Source organism: Corvus hawaiiensis, chromosome 4 (genome assembly GCF_020740725.1).
Source record: "Corvus hawaiiensis isolate bCorHaw1 chromosome 4, bCorHaw1.pri.cur, whole genome shotgun sequence".
Taxonomy (NCBI): Eukaryota; Metazoa; Chordata; class Aves; order Passeriformes; family Corvidae; genus Corvus; species Corvus hawaiiensis.
The window spans coordinates 28,395,574-28,410,141 of record NC_063216.1 but is presented as its reverse complement, the minus strand read 5'-3'; the positions used below and the strand labels follow the sequence as shown (position 1 = coordinate 28,410,141).

The window sequence follows — 14,568 nt, the reverse complement described above, 5'->3', positions numbered from 1 at the left end:
TGCTGAATTACCACTGCTGGATATGAGCAGAGGCATTTGACTCAGCCACAATGAAGCTAATACACTGATGATGCAAAAGAGCGTGGCTGGAGTGGCCCGAAACTCTGAACTAACAGCAGAGTACATGCAGTAGGGCACATCTGTCTCTGCTCTGCAAATTCTAGCCCACCGTGTCTTCCCTGAGACAACGAGGCTCAGATGTGAGAGAGAGAAAGGGCAGGGTAGCATCGGCCGTGGGTGTCATGTGATGGTGTCTCGCTAGAAGGCGGTGGTGCCTACTTAATGGGCTTCTGCTCCCTGCTCTGAGGCGAGGCAGCTTCCTGGGGCTTTGAGGGAAGGAGGGGGAAAGCTTGGAGGAGGAGGAGGATAGCCTTTGTGGAGAAGAAGGAAAGACCGAATCTAAAATATCCAGTCCGTTGAGTCTTTAGGAGCTTGCTGCTGACTTGAGGGCAAGGGTGGAAAAGGGCCAGGACAGAAAATGTGAGATGTCTTACCATCCGGTGGGTCCGCTTGCAAACTGGGAACTACATCCATGACACCCAAACCTCAAAGGGCCCTGGCGTCCTTGGGAGGGAGCAGGGGACAGGTTCTCTCAGTCTGGCTTTGCTAGAGAGGGCTGTGTAGCTGCTCCCTGCCCACTGCTCTTCCAGGGCTGGCTCTTGTTTCCCTTCTAAAGCCACAGCATGATGCTTTCCACCCTCCTTGCCATATTATGGAGCGTTGTCTTTCAGGTGTCTCCTCTCTCAAATGAAGACAACTGTACAAGGGGAAATGGGAAAAAGAAAGGGAAACAAGAACAAGAAGGAGGAGGGAGCAGGAGAAAGGTGCAGGAAGATACGGGGAAAGAAAGCATGTCTGCCAGAAAGAGGAGAGAGCCAGTGGGGCTCCTCAGCTAGTGGCTAAAAGCCCAGTATAAATTGGGAACTGCACTCACACCGGTGTGTGAAGCTGTGAGTCAGGCACATTCCTCCGTGCAGTGGTCAAGGCAACTCTTGGGGGGTTGGTTCAGCGGGGCAGAGCCCACCTCTCCAAAGTCTGTCTGAGCTGAGCTGACACAGACTTGGGAGCAGAAATCCACTTCTTCATCCACTGTTTCTGTGAGCCCAACAAACTCTGGAGAAGCAACAAATGAAGAGCTTGTGAAGAAAAGAGATACTTCCTCCTGGCTGGCAGAGGCTATCTGGCACCTATTGGTCTTGAAGGAAAGGGTCCCTTTCTTGGCTCTTTCATGGTTAAGGAAAACAACTGGACAGAGCTTGTGATGGACAAGATCAGCAACATGGACTGGGCGGCTGGAGGTGAGGAATAGACTTCTCTGGAGCACCCTGTGTCTGATGAACTCTCCCCATTCTTCCTTTGGCTGCTTTGCTGTTAAGGCTGGACGTGTCCTGTACAGCGAGGGGGGAAGGCAGGAGGAAGGAACAGGTCTCTGAGAGCTTGATTTGCTCTTGCTCAGCTGACCCAAAGATGTCTTACAACCCTTCCCTCATCAGCCCAAGTCCTGGAGAGGATCCCAAGGGTGGCAGTTTCTTGGAGGAAAGCAGTGGTGGGGGTGATGACAGCAATGTCCTGGGTGGGGACAGCCTGGTCACAGGGCCTCTGGGCGCAGTGCTGCTGGCCATGTACCTCACTGGGATGGTGGGGAACATCTACACGGTGGTGGTGGCCTCTGGCAGGGTGGCAGGCTGCTCAGCAGGCTCCTTGGGGGTCTACATGGTCAACCTTGCCCTGGCTGACCTCCTGTACCTCTCCACTATCCCCTTTGTGGTTTGCACCTACTTCGCCCACGACTGGTTCTTTGGGGATGTGGGTTGCAGGCTTTTGCTCAGCCTGGACCTCCTCACCATGCACGCCAGCATCTTCCTCCTGACCGCCATGAGCCTGGAGAGGTACTGGGCAGTGGCCAAGCCTCTGCGGGCCAGGCGGGCCAGCAATGCCTACCGCAAACTGGCCAGCGCCATCCTCTGGCTCCTCTCACTCCTGCTCACGGCCCCCATGATGGTGATGACCCAGCTGCGGGAGGAGGACGGCCCCCACAAGCGCATCTGCGTCCCCACCTGGACGCCATCAGCTTTCCGGCTCTACCTGACGGTTCTGTTCACCACCAGCGTCCTGGCACCCGGCGCAGTGCTGGGCATCGTCTACGCCCGCCTGGCCCGGGCGTACCGCTCCTCGGCCTGGGGCCTGGGGCTGCCGGTGGCCGGCCGGGTCCCTGCCCGGCGGCTCCTCTCCAGGATCTCTGCCATTGTGGTGGCCTACTGGGCCTGCTTCCTCCCCTTCTGGGCCTGGCAGCTGGCCGGGCTGTACCAGCGAGAGGGGCTGGGCATTGGCCCCACCACCCAGGCCTACCTCAACTTCAGTGTCACATGCCTGGCCTATGGCAACAGCTGTGTCAACCCCTTCCTGTACACCCTGCTCTCCAGCAGCTACCGCCGGCGCCGTGGCCACACTGGGATGGGCACGGCACAGCCTGCAGCACCCTCTCAGCAGGCTGCGGGAAGCCACAGCATCTCCCTGGCTTTCAGGGAGTTGATGGCGTCTGTGAGGGAAAGCGAGGGGTGAGCAGGCTGGGAGCACCTGACCTTTGGCTGGGGTCAGGTTGAGAAATAAAAGTGCATCTCCTTCCATGCCAGCATGCAGTGTCTTCCATCAATGTTGTTGCGGTGCTTTCCCCTTTGCATGGCTGCTCATCCTGCTCAGATGGGTGGGGACAGTGCTTGTCTCAGGGATCCTGACTCCATCCTCAGGTCCTTCAGCCCTCACACACCAGCCTCCACCTTGCACAAGGCTGGGGAGTGGGTGGAAGAGAGCAGTCAGTTTTGATATGTCTAAATTATATAGCTGGGGAATCTTTGCCACCCCTCATCTCCCTGCTAGCAACGGGCCAAACCATAACAAAGTCAGGACAACAGTGAGTCATGGATTTCACAAGAACAGTGAGTCACTTCAAGAAACAGCCACGCTAGCAGGAGACGTCACTGAGGTTCATACTCCTGTGGTAAAGCTACCACTTGGCTTTCTATTACTTTTTCTTCTTACATCTCGAGTTCTTTTTACTCAGAGTTTGAATTTAGACGCGGGAGAGCAAGTATTCTTGTTCGGACTTAGTTGTTTATTATATCTTATCAGTACACAGCTGCACAGAGAGTGCCTCTTTGTTGGAAGAGTGGAAAATGGCCGTGAGTTTTACTTTTCCAAGCTTTTTAAAGTCTAAATTAACCAATTATAAGATATGTTTTTACTTACAACCCAATTACTAACTTTTCAAGTTCTGCAGTGTGGAACTTTTAACCCAATGACAGAACATTCAGGTTTGTGAAGAAGAAGGAGAAAGAAGAAGACAAAAATCCACACCTCAAATCCTCCATGTTGTAACCTATTATAACCTATATGTTCTAAACCTAATTTTCTACATTTCTATGTATTTCACCCAGTGACATAACTTTTAATTACATAGCAACAACCTCAGTGCTATCACACAATTTAGGAAACTTTTCCCAGGGTTTTGGATCGAACACAGTGTGTTTCTGAGGATCACTGCCTCTCAGCACTGAAAGGCTGAAATTCTCAGAATCCAGCTTTCTTCAAGAAACCTTCACAAAAATATCTTTGAAGAATCTAAAGAAAGATTGCCAAGTGCCATTAAGAGGCACTGCGAGATTCCCCTGTAGTATAGCCCAGGGACTCCAGCATATTTGCTCAGCTTTCAAGACGAGCCCAGCAGAGGAAGCTGCAAGGAGAGATCTCACCTCTGTGTCCATCATCACATCTCATGGTACCCTCACCAGCACCATGGGCCTGCTGTGGTGGAGGGAAATACTCTGGCCTACCAAATGTACCCCAGTCTGCCAGACTGTGTCAACACCACTGTGTAAACCGAGCCACGTCTCTTGCCTTGAGACCATCTAGCCCAGCATGGCTCATTTCCATACTGCTGAACCTCTCTTCTGCAGAAAGCATGGCTTCATCCTTATCACACCATGGGAAGAGTCCCCAAGCTATGCTGTGCCCCTGCCATGCCTATGCACAGGGTCGCAATGCTAGATGTCATGTTTACTATTATAGATACAGCCCTAAAAAGAGAGTGATGTGATCATCCAAAGCAGACTGGCTTTGGGCAACACAGGACTTCAAGAGAGACCTAGCTGCAGAGTCTCAAGTTGCTTGTACACCCCAAGTGCTCCTGCCTTTCAGCTAAGCTCTCATCTTTCTCTTCTTCCTCAACCCCACAGTTCCTAGCAGCCTAGCCTCTCTCTGCATGGGTACCTAGGACACGGGACCTGGCAGAGCCTCATAAATTATGAAGTAAAAACAGGAGGTATTGCTGCTGTAGGAGGAAGTCCCTGTTCTCCAGCTGCTCTGCAACTGCTTAATGCGAGGAACTATCCCAGCCAGGCCTGCAGGGAATCCTGTAGTATTGTTGGTGCTTTGTGTTACTCATGGCCAAGCCTGGAAGTGAGGGCTCAAAGGTTGGGTCCTTCCATCCCAGACCTTCCTGGTAACTGCTGTGCACTGTGGGCAGGGCAGATCCCACCTTTCCGATACCCACCACGCACAGCATGCTCAACAGCAGCAGTCATTGCTGCCAAGGCAGCATTAGACTGAGAGAGCCCCTGAGGCAGCTGTGCAGTAACATCAAACATGCCTGACTGCCTCAGACTCCTCAGAGTCTAGCCTCAGTTTAGACTGAGCAGTGCTCAGGTTCATTTGGGCCAAGTAAAGCAGGAACAAAAGCAAAGTGCACACAGCCTTAGCATCCCACACTCCAGCTGGACACTGCTGCCTCCCTCAGCTCTGGATGGAATAGGCAAAGCACAAGGGGCAGAATAAAACCAGACACCTCTGGGTTATTGCCCTCGTGTGCCACAGCACAACACTTTGTGCTTCTGCAGTTACTGGAAGAAAGGATTTGGATGAGGAGCCCTCTACATGCTCTGTCACACCCAGCAAGGCAGCTTTTCTACTGTCTCCATACAGCAGCAAGAGGTCCCAAGAAGATAATAGGACTAGGAGCAGCCTCTACAGAAGGCTGCAGCCAAAGTTAGCACAGCTGAGGGCTTTCCCCTCACTCGGTTCACCTAGCACAGCCACTCAATGCTGTCTGATGTCAGCCAGGGTGCTTAGTTTAGGCGGGGATAGATTTAATCAACCTGTTTTATTCAGGCAGTGTAATGTGTCAGTCCAGACCTCAACAGTGGGTGACCTTGCCTAAGGGACCCTTTTACTCTCCCCCCAGTGACAATTAGTCCTAATGCCTCCTCCTGCGACTCTCCTTGGATTTTTAACCTTCTGCATTTCCAGGTTTTAATCCTCACCCTCTTCTCCATCCATGACTTTCAAGGCCAAGACTGGGACAATTGCATCCACTTATGGTACTCAAGTAAAATTGACTACCCTCATCCACCCACTCCCAGCAAGGTGCCCAACCCATGTAGGCTTGCAATATTAAGCAGATTAGATTTTGAGACTTAGTACACCAAAATTTATTTATTGATTGCTTTTTCTGTATCTTTGAGATGGAGGTGTCAGAGGAAGTTATTCCCAGCTGAGGGACTGGAGTGTGAAGTCCCCTTGTGTATCAAAGTAGTCAAAGACAGAGAGATTAAGCCGGTTAGGGAACGTGAACTGGTGGCCTGGCAGGTGGACTGTCACATCATTTTGGTTGACACCAAAAGTGATCTGCAACACAAATGGAAAAGTCAAAGAAAGTTTCCTCAAGCCTCTACCCTCTGCAGCACTGCTGTGCCACCCTCTGCTTCTTAGGGTGAACAAGCTCAGTAGAACAACCTGTTCATCAACAGTCCAAGTGTTATTCTGGTCTCCCAAGAGATGCCCATTCCCTGCTCTGTTCAGTAGTAACATCTCTGAGCCAGATGGAGCTCGCACTTTTGATCCCCACCCTCCAACAATGCTCAGAGCTCTGAGCTGTGGCACTGACCAAGCAGGAGAAGCCAGCCACCTCCTGTACAGACAGCCCTGAGACAGCCCTTGCAGCTGGATGTCCTGTGCCAAACACCCTCCCTTCACCAGAGCATGTGCAGAGAGTATGTATACACAAATATATGCATGCCTCACCTCTGCTGTGCCCCCTTTCTGGAAAGGAAAGACAGTCTCCCTGTGCTCTGCACCCCACTCTTCCACCTTCTTTGAGTTGCACACGATAGTGTTCACATCGCCGTGAGCATCAAAACGGGGATTGAAGTGAAGTCCAAGGAGGGTAGCATCCTTGCCCAGATTCATCACAAAGCTGCAGAGAAAAGACAGACATCAATACAGCTAAAAAAAAGAAATAAAATCAATACTGTGGTAGCATGTTTCTCATTACCATGAGCATCCCTGGGTCTGTTTCCTCAAGCCCAGGGTAACCTAAGAGAAGCCCTTTGCTAAATTACACAGCTTCTTTAAAAAGATGGTGCTATGGCAGTAAGGGGTACTTTCCTCTTCTGGGGTGATAGGCTACAGAGTGCCATCCCTGGGAGAGACACCACTTGTTTCCCCAAAGCTTTTAACAAGAGAATGGTTCAGCATACAGAGCCCTGAACAGGACAGTCATACACCCAAACCAATTCCCAAGGAGTCAGTTGCTTTCCATAGATTTCCTTTCAGTCCTGAACAGTTAGCTAGTGCTGCATCCTGTCTGACAGCCACTGCCTTCTCCCCATCCTGCAGGCAGCTGAAATAATTATCATGTCATTAGCACTCCCAAAGTATCTGCAACAGCAGTGGGAGGAAGCTTTCTAGCCTAGTGTCCACCTTGCCTTCAGGCCTCTTACCCAGATGAGAGGAGGCATATTATTTGGCAAGAGAAAGCCTGAGAGGCTTCACTCAGACAGTATCAAACTTCAAAGGCACTGGGAAGAGCTGGGACGTGTTTCCTGGAACACCGCTAGTGCTGGTACAGCTGCTATGAGCTCTGCCTTACCTGCCAAGGGGCCCCCCCAGCCACAGACCTGCACAAGGGCTGGGGGCTGCTGCAGAGGCTTTCCCTGGGAAACCCAGCCACCCTGATTCCTGCACATTTCCACTTAAGCCCACCTGCCTGCTCACCATCTTTCTTCCTTCTTTCCCCACTACCACATGAGAGGCAACTCCTCTGGGGCACCATAAATGTCCCTGCTCCTGGCCACCTTCGTGCAGGGGAGAGGATGTGGTGGAGCAGATCAAACCAAATCTCAGTATAGACACAGCTTCCATTTCCTTTACCCTGCACTAGAGAGGATGTGGTCACTGCCAGTGTGCGCAGCTGGAAGTTCACATCTGCTTTGGCTTAGCCCCTTGGCAGTACTGTGTCTGCAATGTGCATTAGGTGATGACTCACTGGGAAGCACTGCTGGCGTTAACCTTTTCTCCTCTTCTTCCCAAGGGACAAAATCCTTTTGCAGACCCTCAGTGTGGTGCCTGGGCAGCACAGCACAACTCACCTCTTGGCATTTGGTGCAATTTTCCCCTTGACAGTGAGGCGCTGGCCAGGCTTGAGACCCAAGTTGGTGCACACTGGTCCCTGGGGAACGTGAAAGCAGAGACTTTAGCTCAGTACCTGCCGGCTCACTTGTTCTGGCTTGGCAGCTTTCCCTGCTGCCTTTCAAGATACGCTTTGCTTTGGACCCATGGAGAAACAGGGAAGCTCCCTTGCCCTAGGGCAGTGCAGCAAGGACATCCCAGAGAAGTTACCCCAATCACATGGTACATTTGATTGGAGCTCGATTTCCTAATCTTTCTCCTGCTGCTCTCATCAACATATCTGTATTTCGCAGCAGTGAAGTGTAAGCACCTGCACACTCCAATCACACCCACCCCATCCTAAACACACCCATGTGCCTTGAGGGTCTCGTGTCATCCCACACAACTCTGTCTGGGATGGAGCCTCTACTCCCTTCCCCTAGCTCATGTTTGAACTTCAAGCCTTGCCCAGGCCCAAGGGCTCAGACACCTTGCTCCTATCTCCCAATGGCTTGAGTTGGTTTTTTTTTTTTTTTTTTTTTTTTTTGTAGGCTCAGTATTTGCAAGAACATTCTGCTCCACATAGACACCTTCCCACCTCCTTCTCTCTAGGAGGGCCAAAGTACCCTCGCAAACCCATGTGTGCTCATTTTTCATCACAGCAGAGGCAAGACCTCAAGAATACTGAAAATCTTTTCCTATCCCACCTTAAAAAATAAGCTTGCACTTGGGAAAATCCCAGCTTAATCACCCTCAGCCTAATGAAAGGCAAATTAATCAAAGAAATGCAATCACTCTTCTAACGCAAGCAGCTCCCTAGCAGTCACAGAATAGTTAGGGCTGGAAGGGATCTTGGAGATCAAGTCCAACCCCCCTGGTAAAGCAGGTTCACGTAGAGCAGGTTGCAGAATGTCACGTCCAGGTGGCTTTTGAATATCTCCTGAGCAGCAGACTCCACAACCTCTGTGGGCAGCCTGTTCCAGTGCTCTGTCACCCTCACACTGAGGAAATTTTCCCTCATATACAGCTATAACTCCCTGTGTTTCAGTTTGTACCTCTTGCCCCTTCCCCTGTTGCTGGGCAACTCTGTAAAGAATCTGGCCCCATACTCTTGATATGTGCTCTTAAGATAACCTCTCTAACCTCTTAAGATATTTGAACGTAGTCCTTGACATTCACAGAACACTTCTGTAAGGCAAATTCCTTCCAAGAAAGAGAAGAATAACAATTCAATGACTCATGAAAACTTCAGCCAGAAAGCAAGCAGCAAGGCTGCCCAGAGAAGATGCTCAGACAGCAATAAATGTTACTGCAGCAGCTTCTCCAGAGCAGAGCTGCAGTAAAACAGGTTACCTCAACTTAGGACACAAGCCAGCACGGATCCCTGCAGGTATAGCCCCAAAGGGATGCTACAGGAAAAAGAACCAGTGCTGCCAGAACACAAAACAGCAGCCAGCCCTCCATAGTGGATACAGCAGGGATTGTTCCTCACAGTAGCAGGCACTCAGCTCTAGAAGACCCTCTGACACTGGGGCTGATGTGTGGGTGGAGAAGGCTAGCACAAGCACCCTCACACCAAGCCAACATTCCCCACAGTCCTCCCTCCAGCAAAGCTGCCCCATCCCTTTCTCTACTCACACAAGACATGGTGCCGCTCTGCAGGGTAATGCTCCTCTCTGCCGAGGTGCAAGGGTCCCAGGCGAGTAGCTCCTAGAGCCACTCCCTTGCCTTTAAATAGATGGAGAACTGAGTTGTCCCAGCCCTTCTCCACCCCATGAACCAATGGGAAGGGTGACAGGGGTTGGTTTTGGGAGGAGGGAGGGTCTATTAGACAGAGCTGCCTCCTCCCACCCTCACCCCGCCTCCTCTCCGGGATGTTTGAACACAGCCCTTCCAAACCGGCTGCGGGCCACTCCAGGAGGAGATCCAGCTGTGTGTGGCCATGAATCCAATGGAAAATAGTTTTACAATGAATGTTTTATTATCCAAGGCTTTTATCACTACATGGAAAATGGTCATATAGATTGAGACTTGGCGGGAAGGGTCTGTGGTGTGGGCTGGGCTCTTCAGCTCTAGTTAAATCAGAAGAAATGTCACTGAGCACACACAATGCCTCAGAAACTCTTTGTGGACCAGGTGAAACCCCAGTAACACAGGACTGAAGCTGCATCCAGGGTCACCCAACTGCACTATGAATCCTTTCTGTCCCCAGAGACTGTCCAGCTGCTGATCCAGCCTTTACCACCCAGTTTTGTAGGTACGGGATCCAAAGGAGGGAAAACAGTCCTTTTTCTACAGAACCCATAGGCACTCTCAAAACTGTGCAGTTCATCTTGGGGCAGAGTAAGCCAGGAGGAAGCCACCTTGGAAAGTTGGGGAGAAATTATCTGGGAAAGCACTGTGCCTGGCTCTTGCTCGGAGTCTGAACACAGTTAGGGGCCTGAGGAAGAAGGAGATAGGGGCAAAATGCTTCTATGACAATAAGCCACAGGATCTGTATGTCTTTTATCTGCCTCCATGTTCTCTTTGTGGCAAGTATGAATCACTCTGGGTGAAAGGATTCCTTTGGAAAAAGTTACCCAATTACTACATGGCTCAACTGTAATTACACTGAAAGAGGAGGGAAAAATTCAGGCAGTGTGCCAAGCCTGTGGCTTAGAGCTCTCCTTGTCTTGCATATTTGTCTCTAAATCACAAGACGCTCTGTGATTTCCTTAAGAGGCCCAGAACTGAAACTCTTGGAAACAATTTTTTCTTCCATTCTGTGAGGCCCATCAGTTCCCCCTCTGCTGAGGACATGAGAGTCCCCAGCCCTCTTACCCCCGTCAAGTATGATCCCTGAGGATGACACTACTGAGTATTTCCAGTTGATGCCACCAATGCCAGCAGAGGTAGCAGGGAGACCCTCTTGCCCGCCTGCTGGGGAGGGCAAAAACAGGCTCCAGACTTTGGCCAGGTTGCTGATCATTCCATGACGCAAGGGGGCTAGAGTAAAGGCCAAAGTGGTCTTCTCTGCTCTGACATGCCTGCTCCCTCTTTCTCCTTCTGGTCATTTGCCTCAGGGTTCAGCTCTTGAGCCTGATCAAGGGATCATGTGGTACAGGATGAGAAGTGCTCCATACTAGGAGGAGAAAAAGTAAAGAGAGTCGGCTTCCCTCCACTCGGAATGTATGTGTTATTAAATCAATTCCTTTCAAATCCAAGATTTTGTGAGACTAAACCTCAGACAACTCTCCAAGTACCTGAGCTGCTGCTGGAGCCATGGTCTAGGGGGCTGGACTGGGAGGGACTGTTGGATGGGGAAGGGAAATGTGTAAATATTTGCCCTCTTGGAGATGGAGGTGGAGGGGGCCATTTAAAAGGTATGGGGTAGGTTCTGTGTTTTCTGCAGCATTTCTGGCAGCTGGGCCCTGTGACCAAGCCTTAGCAGCCACCAGGTCCTTGAGTTAGTCTGTCCAGGGACCTTCCTCCAAATGCTGCTGGGGAGATTAGAGACCAGCTAATGGCTAAGAGATGATAATGAAGGAGGGGCTACCATTCCAGAGAAGGTGCTGAAAGGGCTGTTCACATCAAGGAAATCCAGGTTTCAGGCTTGAGTCTACCTCAGGCAGCCTGTATTTGTCTGAGAGAAGTCCAGGTGTCTCCACTGGGTTTCATGAAACCTTGAATTAAATGGCATTAGCACAACAGGCTAATACCACGGGCAAGGGGGCCATGGGGCGTTCCATTGCCTGCAGGCCATGGGCCACCTCCATCAGGACAATGTCACGTCTCCCTTCCTACCTCTGGGTTGGAGACACTGTGATGAGATGACAAACTCTAAAGCTCCAGCATCAGCACCCTCACAAGGTATGGCTAAGCTGAGGGGAGGAAAGGTCCCTACTCACCCTGGTGTCACACCCGGCAGGGATGGTGTCCCCAGGTGTACTGACACCTACTTCACCACACTGGAGACACAGAGGTGCTTGCCTGTTATTTTCAGGAGCAATGTGGTATAGGAAGAGTCATTGTGGGTTGAGAAGGGCAGAGCCAGGCTGGCTAGAGCTGGAAACCTTCATCACCTGTCACTTCCTTCCTTATCAGTGTGTGGTGGGCCAGCCAGCCAGGGGATGTGCCAGCAGTGTAGCAGCCCATTTGATCTGCAAAGGATGCAGATGAGGAAGATGAGCACAGATCACAACAGACTTTGGTGTTATGGGCTTATCCTGCTGTGTGGGAACTCAACAGTGGGACAGGGCTCTTCTCCTCCACCATTCCTGCCTGTCCTCACCAGGAGAACTCTCCTGCATCACATTTCAAATCCTAGCTTTGTATTAGAGGGAGAGTCACTGATCTGCATTGTAACTAGGGGAGAAAAGATCTTCTTTGCACAGTCCAAAGGGAGTGAATGGATATGATGCTGTTGCTCTTGTCCACGCCAGACTCTTGGCCAGAGGGAGCCACGAGTGTGGAGAGAGGAGTAATGACTGTGGAATATGACTTCAGCAGTGCCTCACTTCTGGTTATGAGGGTGAGGCAGGTGGCGTTTGCATCTGCACCTGCTTTCTGCAGGCTGGGGTTGTGTCCTGGACAGGACGGGGCCAGGAAAAGGGGGTGTAGAAGAGACAACTGCCATCACAGGGGCAGACCAAATTCACCGACAACACAGATGTCCAAGCCCAGGCATCACAGCAAAGACCCCACCAAACATGTCCTATGCTAGGGGTAGGCATCCCACTCCAGTCCTGACCATAGGCACCTCCAGTGTGGACTATGCTGCAGTCGCCTGGCTCCTGGGAACAAACAACTCACTAACCTCTTGCTAGCCTTTCCTTGCACAATCTGCTCACTCGTCCTTGGAAAGTGCAAATTGCCCTTGTGAGCAATCCCAGACAGTGCTCAAAAAACTTTTAATGCCTTTGGGGCCTGGACTTATCCCCTAGTGCTGGCTGTGACCAAACATTCTCACAGAAGGGGCCAAACATCCCTGGCTGTCCCTAGGGCTGTTCATGGTGCTCAATGTAGTTCTTCTCTCAGGGCCTCAGCATGCTTCCTCCAGTCTCCTTGACACTCAAAGAGCCCGGGCTGATCTCTCTATGCTGAGATGGCACGTTTTCTGAGGATCACAGCCTCCCTCATGGACATCCTCACACCTCCCAAACTCCAAGCTGTAATACAGCTTAGGTTGAAAAGGGAAACATGATTGCTAAAATAGAGTTTCATCATTGTGAGTTGCTTTGATTAAGGGCATGCCTTCTGGTCTAGCTGATAGGCACTGGTATGCCTCAGCATACCCAGACTGGTCCTACGTGCTGAGGGCTGGAGTCCAGCTACTGCAGGTTGTGGGGTTGAGTTGGATCACTGGGCTGAGCCATTGGGTGGCTCTGAACAAGGTGGTTTGGCAGCTGCCAAAGGAGAAGCCCAGTCAGGCAAGTGTCTGAAGCAAAAGAGGGGAGATCTGCCCCCAGATCTTCTTGTGAGAGATGCAGCAGTAGATAGGGCATCCTGAGTGATGACCTGGGAGGAATGAAAAAGGGCCTGGCTGAAAAGTCTATGGACTATGTGTCCAAAGCCCACTTGTACACAGTGCTCTTCAGCTGGCAAAAGCCTGTTTTGGCTGCTCTTGCAGTGATTTGCAACATCTTTCCACTGCAAGAAAGCCTTTGTACCTGTTCAGCCACTTCGTGTTATGTGGCCTGTTGTATTTTAAACTAAGGATTAGGTGTGCTAAACTCAGATTTATTATCTTGCAGACACAGAGCCTCACATCAGGAATGAGCCACAGCAGGATCTCCAAAGCTTTGACTGCTGAAACATTTCCAACCACATCCAGTTTCCTGGATTAGGAGCCATCTGTGAGGCTCCAACTCCTGCTGACTCCAGAATCTCTGCCTTCATTAAGTCAGTATGGAAATGTGTTCCCAAGTGGTGAAGATAATCCTGCAAATGTTATCAAAGGGTACCTGGACAAGTGATTTAGCTGGATGAGCCTGAAGTTACAGCTTGGGGAAGCAGGAATGACTCCCTACACTAACGACACTGGGATGTGTTAGACACACCTCTAAGTGCATCCTGAGAGGTTCCCAAATCCGTGCTCCCCACCTCCTCCCCTGCACCTGTGGCTACTCACACTGGGCTCCATCTTTCCTTTGGGGTGCACAGTCTGTGGTCTTTGCAGTGCTTGGTGGGGAAGGGAGCGCTCCTGGTCTGCCAGTGGGGTGGTATCCCTGTGGCTGCGGGATGGACACAGCACCCTGGGCAGGAAGGCAGGCAGGGAGCTGGGTGCTGGGTCATGGCCACAGGCAACATGGATCAGCCTGTGTCAGCCCACGGAGGTGGTTGGCCCAAGGTGTTCAAGTGCTCTTCTGCCATGTGAGAAGTGAGGAGATGCCCAGTGATGAGGGTTAACTCCTCTGTCTGCTGGGGTGACAGGCAGCGGGACTCCTCACCTGACCATGCTGGAAATACTGACAGCACAGCAAAAGAGCCTTTGATTACCTTGGACGTGAAGGATCCTGACTGTGAGGCTGGAGCACGGGCGTTAGCAGATCTTTAATCCCAGCCAGGCAGTGACTGGTCCGGAAGGCTCCAGACCATCTGCTCTTCAGTTGAAGGGCACCTGGCCCAGGGCGGCACAGCAAAGGCAAGTCAAGGAGGAGCGGCCTGACGCTTTAGGAAAGCACATTCTTGGTTTTGACACAGAGAGGTTGCTCACAATGACATAGCCTGGACCCGGGGGCTGCTGCACGTGGAGTATTTCCAAGAGCTACAAATGCAGGTTAAGCAAAGCCTGGCAATTTCTGCTGAGCCAGAGGGGAACAGTAAACTGGGGAGAGCTGGATGATGAATGGAGCAAGTCTTAAGTTCTGCTGTAGACAAAATACAATTAGGGACCTTGTACAACCCTGACTTTGAAGCCAATAATATTTTTCTTATTTAAAAAATGTGGGAAATCAACTTCTGACCGGCGGCATGAATTTCCAATTTTCTTTAAATAAATCAAATCAAAGAAACAGAAGGAAAGAAAAAGACAGAAGTAAAAATGCGTTGGGGTGCAGCATGTGTGCATGTTCAGGTTGTGCAGGCACTGAAGGCAAGGCTTCAAACCCAACCTCTAAGAAATGACAAGTTTTGAAAGCAGAGCTGCAA

General features: G+C 51.0%; 2 protein-coding genes across 2 annotated transcripts; one reads left to right on the top strand and one right to left on the bottom strand.

The window, feature by feature from the left end:
- The first annotated feature begins 621 nt into the window (after positions 1 to 621).
- Positions 622 to 2,562, top strand: LOC125325161 (urotensin-2 receptor-like). The gene has a single exon (XM_048301910.1). It carries the CDS (start codon positions 1,468 to 1,470, stop codon positions 2,560 to 2,562), a length of 1,095 nt encoding a protein of 364 aa, XP_048157867.1. The 5' UTR covers positions 622 to 1,467.
- Positions 2,563 to 5,472: 2,910 nt separating this feature from the next.
- LGALS1 (galectin 1) lies at positions 5,473 to 9,187 on the bottom strand. Its single transcript, XM_048302500.1, has 4 exons — positions 9,079 to 9,187; positions 7,422 to 7,501; positions 6,076 to 6,247; positions 5,473 to 5,679 (listed from the first exon to the last, which is right to left on the bottom strand). Exons 1-4 carry the CDS (start codon positions 9,085 to 9,087, stop codon positions 5,536 to 5,538), a joined length of 405 nt encoding a protein of 134 aa, XP_048158457.1. The 5' UTR covers positions 9,088 to 9,187; the 3' UTR covers positions 5,473 to 5,535.
- Between the last annotated feature and the right edge of the window lie 5,381 nt (positions 9,188 to 14,568).

What these genes read in the sequence shown, in the direction of transcription:
- LOC125325161 (XM_048301910.1), top strand. Translation starts at nt 1,468, where the DNA reads ATGTCTTACAACCCTTCCCTCATCAGCCCAAGTCCTGGAGAGGATCCC.
- LGALS1 (XM_048302500.1), bottom strand. An exon ending in ATTGCACCAAATGCCAAGAG is followed by an intron (nt 6,248 to 7,421) that starts GTGAGTTGTGCT and finishes TTTTCTCTGCAG; the next exon opens with CTTTGTGATGAATCTGGGCA. An exon ending in AGAAAGGGGGCACAGCAGAG is followed by an intron (nt 5,680 to 6,075) that starts GTGAGGCATGCA and finishes TTTGTGTTGCAG; the next exon opens with ATCACTTTTGGTGTCAACCA.